An 8,417-nucleotide genomic window follows, 5' to 3' on the forward strand; every position below is an offset into this window, starting at 1 on the left:
TATAGTTAGCTGCCTATAGCTTTTGCACATAGCTGATCCTCTGCAAGGTTTATGGCAAGAAACTAAAGAGGAATTGTTACCCAAAATTCAGATGAGTGGAATACAGTGAGAGAAAAAGTATAACGAGATTTATATATAATTAGATGAATGTAGTTACAAAACTATTAGGAAATAAAACCTATCAGTGACCAATATACGTATAAAAATTTAAAAAAAAGAATAAAACTTAGGAAAAAATAAATAGGTATTTGTACAGAGAAAAATAGCTATTTTTAATTATTCAAAAGCCAAGTAGAAATGTTTGAAAAATGCAATAGTAATAGAACAAATAAAATTAAACTCTGTTCTTATCTATTAGATAATGAATAAACATTTTGTAGAATGTATTTCCTATTCCATTTACTGAGAGCTTTTCACTTCACAGGCCTCATTCACACTTGTCTTCGTGGGGCTACAGTCAGCTGATGCTACATCTCATTAAACTACCTGCAGATTTTACAACCAAAGAGAAAATGACTGACATCTGTAAGTCTCATGGGTAAGTGAGAATTTTTTTAGAAGCTGAAGTTAAAGATTAGAATCATCTCAGTTAATAGCTTTGCAGCGAAGGGCTTGAATTGTTATGCTTATCATTTGGGAATTCTCTTTACTATGGAAAAGTATCTTGTTTTAAGTGCTAGTAGAGTAAACGTCTTTTTCCTTTTAAATTTTGTGCGTATTTTTTCTTTGTGTAGAAGACACTGGCCCTTGTGAATTTCTCTTTCCCCCTGGTCCTTAGCTAGCCCCAGTTCTCAGGCACTTAGATGGTTTTCAGTTAAGCACCAGACTGTGATAAGATTTATAATTGGTGCAGGGTTCTCGAGAAGCCAGAGATCAGAATGTGCTCAGTAGAAGTGCTGGTGAAGGACTTAAGGAAGAGGTGAGACTTTGGAGGTGAAAGCCCCGAAGACTGGACAGGATTTATATTGATAAAGGAGCCCAAGAGGAGGAAGGCAGGGGCATGAGAGACTGACATCGCTTTTTGTCTGCACCACATATTAGTTCTTTATTTCCTGGCAGTGTTATCTTATGGCTCCCCCTGGATTATAATCTTTTGGAGATAGCGACCTGTGTCTTCCTTTTTTCCTCATAATGCCTTAATTCAGACAGTGGTAGGTACTTGATACATATTTGTTCCGTGATAATAAGGGATGAAACTAGCCAGGTGTGGTGGGTGATGAGATCATGTAGGACCTTGAAAGTTCATCAGAAGAATTTAATTATGAGTAGAGACCTTTTAGACTTTGGGGTACAAAAATGGCATGATAAAAATGGAGCTTTCTGGAGATCATTTCTGGTGTCATACATGAGAAGGGTTGGAGACAGGAGGGCCAGCTAGGAAGCTATTGCAGTAATTCAGGTACGACTGAATTGGTGATTAGTAAGTAGGGCAGCAGAAGGAGCCCATTCTGAAGGAAAATGCAGTGAGATTAGAGACAATGGGCATAGCAAATGAAGGAGGGGGAAGAGTCAAGGAAAACTTCCATAGTTTGCATATTTAGGGAAGAAATCTGAAAGTTTATGAAGTATATAAGGTTACATGTTTCATAATTGGGGCTTGGCCTAAAATGTCAGTATTTATCTCTAGCTTTTATTCTTTTTTTTTTTTTTTTTTCCTTAAACACTCCAGATCAGGGCTAATAGAGCTGTCTGTAATAATGGAATTATTCTACTGCGTTGTCCAATATGGTAGCTACTAGCCATTGTGGCTATTGAAAACTTGAAATATGGATTGGTCAGCTGAAGAACTGACTTTTTATTTAATATAAATTTAAGCAGTCACATGTGGCTAGCATCTACTATATTGGATAGCATAGCTCCAGATAAATTCACTGTTTTGATTCCTTTCTTCAACTTTGTTCTCTTTAAAGTTTCTGGCCTGGATATCTTTCTCTTTGTTTGGAGCTGGAGAGAAGAAGAGAGGCCTTCACCAATATTGTGTGCCTAAATGATATGAGCCTGATGGAAGGGAACAATGGTATGTAAGTCCCAACTGGTTACTCTTGATTATAGTATTTTAGAAGTCACTGCAGACTTTTCAGTAAGAAATTTGGTGAACATTTTGATGATCCCATATGCAATTCTGTAATTCTAGCTAGCCATCAAATTTGTGAACATTTGTTTTTGTTTTGTTTTTTTGTGGGTTTTTCTGGGTTGGTTTTCTTTTTTTTTTTAAGATTTTATTTATTTGAGAGAGAGAAAGTGAGCAAGAGTGAGCAGGAGCGAGGGGAGGGGCAGAGGTAGAGGGAGAAGCGGGCTCCCTGCTCGCAGGATTCAATCCCAGGACCCTGGGACCATGACTTGAGCCGAAGGCAGATGCTTAACTGACTGAGCCACCAAAGCATCCCGCAGGTTTGTTCTTTTTCATTTATTTTGTTTGTTTTTATCTATGCCACTTAGTGTATTACAAAATCATAATTAGAAATAAACTACAATCATATTTTTTATTAATGAGTGTCTGCTTTGTTTTGGGCACTATACTAGGTCCTTTTTCATTTGCTGGTTAAGTGAGATAACAAACTGTTGGAATAGTTCCTGTTATTTCTGTTTTACAGAAGTTACAACTGAGGCCGAGAGGAAGGACAGTTAGTTTCCCCAGAGCCATACTACTGGTCAGACCCAGGTCTGATTGTCTCTAAAGTTTGTGTTCAGATTCTTTTCTCAGAACCATATTGCCTTTTCCACAGCCAAATGTTAGATCATCAGAATGAACTTAAAGTAGAGTGGCAGTCAGCTCTTCCTAAGCCTTCATAGGTATTTAGATAATATAAAAAATTTTTAAAAATTTTCATCAATCCAACCCAGATACAATGGCAATCAGAAGGCCAGGCTTTGACACTGGTATGTATGTGAGGCCTGAGAGTCCGTCGTGGGTGTTCCGTAGTGTAGCTTTATTCGCCTCCGTGCAAAGATGCCAGTTGCGTGACATCAGGGTCCTTCATTCATCAGTGTGACCTGCAGCCTGGTTCAGCCCTGTTGGTGTGGGAGAGGGAAAGTTCCAACCGGGCAGAGAAGCCAGTGACTGGCAAGTGTTAGCTTCAGTTGTCCCAGCTGTCACAAAAATTACTGAGATCATCTCTGTTTCAGAAACGAAGAGGAGGGCCGGGTGGTTCTGCAGGACTAGAGCTGTCGACATGGATACACTCCTGAAAAATAACCAGAACAGTTACGATAGGCATGGTTTATATTTTTCAAGTTCTATCGGGATGTTTATTATACATAAAAACTGAAAATTCAGGAAGCATAAAGAAGATAAATATCACTTAAAATCCTTTCTGCCCAGATAAAAGGACTCTGAATATTTTGCTAAAGTAATAATAGCAGCTGTTCTTACCCTTGGTGTAATAAATGGGGGTCTATTCTTGACACTTCTGTTTCCCTGTAACTCTTATTAATCACCCTTCAAGGCATGTTGGTTTTACTGCCAGATGTAGATCTTCTGTCTGTGTATCTCCTTTGGCTCCACCACCAGCTCTCTGGTCCTAGCTACTTGCTCAGATGGCTGCAGTAACCTCACAATTAGTCATCTGATTTCTGTTCTCTCTCACATTTAATCCATTTTCCCTATAGCAGCCAGAAGCATTCTTTTTTTTTTTTTTTAAGATTTTATTTATTTATTTGACAAAGATCACAAGTAGGCAGAGAGGCAGGCAGAGAGAGAGAGGAGGAAGCAGGCTCCCCGCCAAGCAGAGAGCCCGATGCAGGGCTCGATCCCAGGACCCTGGGATCACGACCTGAGCTGAAGGCAGAGGCCCCAACCCACGAGCCACCCAGGCGCCCCCAGAAGCGTTCTTTTGCAAAAATTGGATGATGTGGCTCTCCTTGAAGCCCCTTATGTAGAATTCAGAATAAAATTCAGGCCTTCATGCACTGTAGGCCTTTCTTTGAGTTCCTTGAATTCAGGTTCTGTCCTGTGACAAGTTGCCTTGCATGTTTCCTTTGTCAGAAAGGCAGGCTCCTTCATCTTCCGGTCATGACACCCTGCGACCTCAGGCTGCCCATATGTGAGCCGCAGGCATGTGCTCTCTAAGCTTGCCGGGTCTTTCAGCTGTCTGCTTACCTGTCCCATCCTCATGGAGCCCTTCTCAGATCCTTCCCCAAACCTGTCATTCTCTCTAATGGCTTCCTGATCTTTTTCTTTTTTTAAAGTAAAGATTTCATTTATTTATTTGAGAGAGAGTGCACACAGGAGAGAGCACAGGCAGAGGGAGAAGCAGGCTTCCCCTGAGCAGGGAGCCCAATGTGGGACTCGATCCCAGGACTTGGGGATCATGACCTGAGCCAAAGGCAGATGCTTAACAAACTGAGCCACACAGGCACCGTGGTTCTCTGGTCTTTATCACACTTGGCCCAGTTTATAAGTACAGATTTATTTCTGTGTTTATCTGGGTTCTGCCCCCTTTACTGGACTGTGAGCTCCACAAGAGTTCAGCACTCATCATGTCTAGCTGGTCCCGCACAGCACCTTGGGTGCCTAGCCTAGGCTATACCTGGGAAATTCCTGAGCGAGTGGGTGAATGAAGAATTTTGGAGCTAATTTTGTGACTTCTCATTATCATACATTACTCAACAAATGTTCAGAAAGCAACTTTGTGTTAGGATGGTTTTGACCATCTCCTGTATGCAAGCAGAGTGCTAAGAGCCATTAGAGCCAACATTTGTGTGTTGCTGTGTGTGTAGGTTGGATCCCAGAGACTGTGGAGGAATGGAAGCTTCTCCTACATCTCGTACAGAACAAGAGCACAAAGCCAAGCCCCCAGAAGTCACCAAATGGGAACTTCAGTGATGGGCCTTCCCCCATCAACGTGGAGAATGTAGCACTCCTGTTAGCTAAGGCCATGGGCCCAGATCAGGCCTGGTCCCTCCTACAGGAATGTGGTTTAACCGTGGAGCTGTCAGAGAGGTTTACCAGAACCTGCGATATCCTAAGGATTGCTGAGAAAAGACAGAGGTAATAACTTGTCATGCCTTGTCACGCCCTTTCCACAGGTACTTGGGGAATGTGGAAGCTCACAGATTTTCAGAAGGGGGTGAGGCTCTAGAGATGACTCAGCCCCAGCCTTTCCCTACTAGCTGAGGGGGCTGAGACTTCTCTGCTGCTGAAGGATGAGCCTAAGGTAATGCTGTGTTTCACAGTCATGACCGAGACCCTTGCGGACCAATGTGAATACCCAGAGCTGACGTGTACTAGTTTGCAAAGACAGCACCAAATGTCACATTGTCTCAGGGCTTTTTTTGTTTTTGTTTTCATTGTGGTAAAATACAGATAACGTAAAATTTACCATCTTAACCATTTTTAAAGTGTCTGGTTCAGTAGTGTTAAGTATATCCATAGCATCTTGGAAAACTTAAACTTTACCTATTGAACAACTCCTCATAACCGCCTCTGTGTGGTTTCTGGCAACCACCAGTCTGCTTTCTGTCTCCATAATTTTGATTTATCCAAGGGAGGTATTCCCCAAGACCCCCAGTGGATACCTGAAACCATGGATATATTGAACCTCTATATGTACTGAGTTGTTTCCTACATAGGCATACCTGTGATAAAGTTTAATTTGTAAATTAGACAGTGAGAGATTAATAATAACTAATAAAATAGAACAGTTATAACGGCATACTGGAATAAAGGTTATATGAATGTGGTCTTCCTCCCTCTCTCTCTCTCCATTTCTCGCTCTCTCTCTGTCTCTCAAAATATCTTATTGTACTGTACTCACCCCTCTTCCTGTGATAATGGGAGTTGATAAAATGCCCACGTGATGAGATGGACTGAGGGGAGTGACTTAGGCATCATGACGTAGTGTTCGGCTACTCTTGACCTTCTGATGAGATGTCAGGAGGATGCTTTGCTTCTGGACCATGGTTGACTGTGGGTATCTGAAACCATAGAAAACAAAACTGTGGGTCAGGGAGGAGGACTACTGTATTATAAGTATCTTACATCAGTGAATTCATATGGTGCTTGCCTTTTTATGACTGGCTTATTTCACTTACCATAGTGTTTTCAAAGTTCATTCATATTAGAGCATGTGCCAGAATTTCCTTCCTTTTTAGGGTTGAGTAGTAGTCCATTGTGTGGACGTACCACATTTTGTGGATCCATTCAACGTGGGATGCTTCCCCTTATGGCTGTTATGAGTAAAGCTGCTGTGAACACAGACGTACAAATGTCTCATTTGTCTCATCTCCCGCTTCCAATTCTTTTGGGTGTGTACCCAGAAGTGGAATTGCTAGATTATATGGAATTCTATTTTTAATTTTTTGAGGAACTGTCATACTCTTTTCCATAGGGGTTACCATTTTATATTCCCACCAGTAGTGCAGAAGGGTTCCATTTTCTCCATATTCTCAGTAACCCCAGTTACTTTCTTTTTGGCAATACCCATCCTAATGGGGATGAGGTAAGAGGATACTGTGGCTTTTATTTGCATTTCCCTAATGATTAATGGTGCTGGGCATCTTTTCATACACTTGTTGGCTGTTTGTATATTATCTTTGGAGACCTCTATTCATGTCCTTTTGCCTATTTTTTAAATTGTATTGTTTTTTTTATTTTATGAATTTTTTGTATATTCTGGATATTAACCCTTTATCCAGATACATGATGTACAGATATTTTCTCCTATAGGACAGAACGCTGGTTCACTCTTTTGATCGTGTCTTTTGATGCACAGAATCAGTCAACTTTCTGAATCCTTCAATTCTCTGTGTGTTTTAAAAAGTGTCTTGTAAAGAAAGGACAACAAAAACTAAATGCGCTTGTTTCTTTTCTTTGGGATTTCAGAGCCTTGATACAAAGCATGCTTGAAAAATGTGATCGGTTTCTCTGGTCTCAGCAGGCCTAGTGGAAGAAGATTGAGCAAATGTCACAACATTTTGAGAAAAACTGAATCATGCTCCCGAACATCCTGAGTGCATTTGCTGTTGAAGGAAAAAGTACCACCTGAAAACCCCGCCACCTTCTGGGGGGTACTTTTGTCAGTGTCCCTCACTTCTGCGTTTGTGGCTCTATCTGTGACCTCAGTGTTTCTCAACCAGGATTGAACTTGGAAAGGAATCAGTCCTTGTTTGGTGAAATGAAGTGCCCTGGAATCAGAATATGAAAGTTCACAGCCACGTCGGCCTTATTCTGAACTACAGTATTATCTTCTCCTTGCTGGTGGATTGGGATAATTAGTTTCCTATTGTGACTCATGGAGGGAGCAGAAGTTTCTCCTCCTGGTTCCATGAAGACAGATAAAGTAACTGGCAGGAGTTGAATTCATTTTATATCTTAGCTGGAATAGTTGAGAAATTACTGAAATAAGACCTGGCAGAATGGAATTAGCACATCAAAGAAGTGAAACATTGAGCATTCAAGTTAGATATTTACATGAGATGACCCCATATTTAAATTGAGCTAATTTAAAATATATTTTTCCTAGTATTTGATGTTTTCTAATATGAACCTATATACAAATGGCTAATTTATTACTGGAAATGTTTTGTCTCTAATCTTTACTAAACGGTGGCCCAAAGGAATCATGCACTTTTAAAAATTATTTTTTAAAAGCCATAATAAAGGAAAGCTAAGTACTAACAAAGACGGTAGTAGGCGCTTGTGTCATTTAAGCCATGTACTAAAATGCCTTCCTCAGGCTCCTGTACCTTTGCATAGCACATTAACGTTAATAATAAATGTAAAATCTGTTTTTATTTGAATAGATACAGACACAAGGTTTATTGTGAACAATTTGCAGGAAGTTGTGGGTAACCTCAATGTGGAGTAAGAAAAGTTGGATATGTTAAATGATTCAGTGATAACACAGAGAGCTACAGACAGAAATGGCTGTCAGACTTCCATCTGATATTCGGATACTATGTAACCAGATGGGTTAAAGAGATTGTCAGAGAAAGGAGGCTTACAGAGTTTCATAGAATTTTGGGAAGCATAGAAAACCTAACGATTCTGCTCAACAGTGGGGGTAGGGTGTGTGTGGTGTGTGTGTGTGTGTGTGTGTGTGTGTGTGTGTGTGTGTGTGTGTGTGTTTTCTCCTCTTACCAAGCAATTCTCTGACACCAGTTGGGTGGCTGCAGTTCAACCCATTTCTTTCTTTCTTTTTTTTTTTTTTAATATTTTATTTATTTATTTGTCAGAGAGAGAGTACACACAAGTAGGCAGAGAGGCAGGCAGAGGCAGCGAGAGAAGCAGGCTCCCTGCTGAGCAAGGAGCCCGATGTGGGACTCGATCCCAGGACCCTGGGATCATGACCTGAGCCGAAGGCAGCGGCTCAACCAACTGAGCCACCCAGGCGTCCCTGCAGTTCAGCCCATTTCTGACACTACTGACACAGAGGTAGCATCAGATCCTACAGGTAAAGGGCTCAGTCCTAAAAGAC

The 8,417-nt window shown here is 40.9% G+C and overlaps 1 protein-coding gene across 1 annotated transcript in view; it reads left to right on the forward strand.

Annotated features, from left to right (window-relative positions):
* The window catches only part of HPS5 (HPS5 biogenesis of lysosomal organelles complex 2 subunit 2), a 53,701-nt gene extending 45,958 nt beyond the window's left edge, over positions 1-7,743 (forward strand). Inside the window, exons 20-23 of the mRNA XM_080816666.1 lie at positions 425-538; positions 1,911-2,017; positions 4,720-4,990; positions 6,824-7,743. Coding sequence (XP_080672792.1) covers positions 425-538; positions 1,911-2,017; positions 4,720-4,990; positions 6,824-6,884 — 553 coding nt within the window. The 3' untranslated portion in view covers positions 6,885-7,743. The remainder of the gene's footprint in view (positions 1-424; positions 539-1,910; positions 2,018-4,719; positions 4,991-6,823) is intronic.
* Positions 7,744-8,417: the final 674 nt, after the last annotated feature.

This window comes from Martes martes, assembly GCF_963455335.1.
Source record: "Martes martes genome assembly, chromosome: 10".
Classification (NCBI taxonomy): Eukaryota; Metazoa; Chordata; class Mammalia; order Carnivora; family Mustelidae; genus Martes; species Martes martes.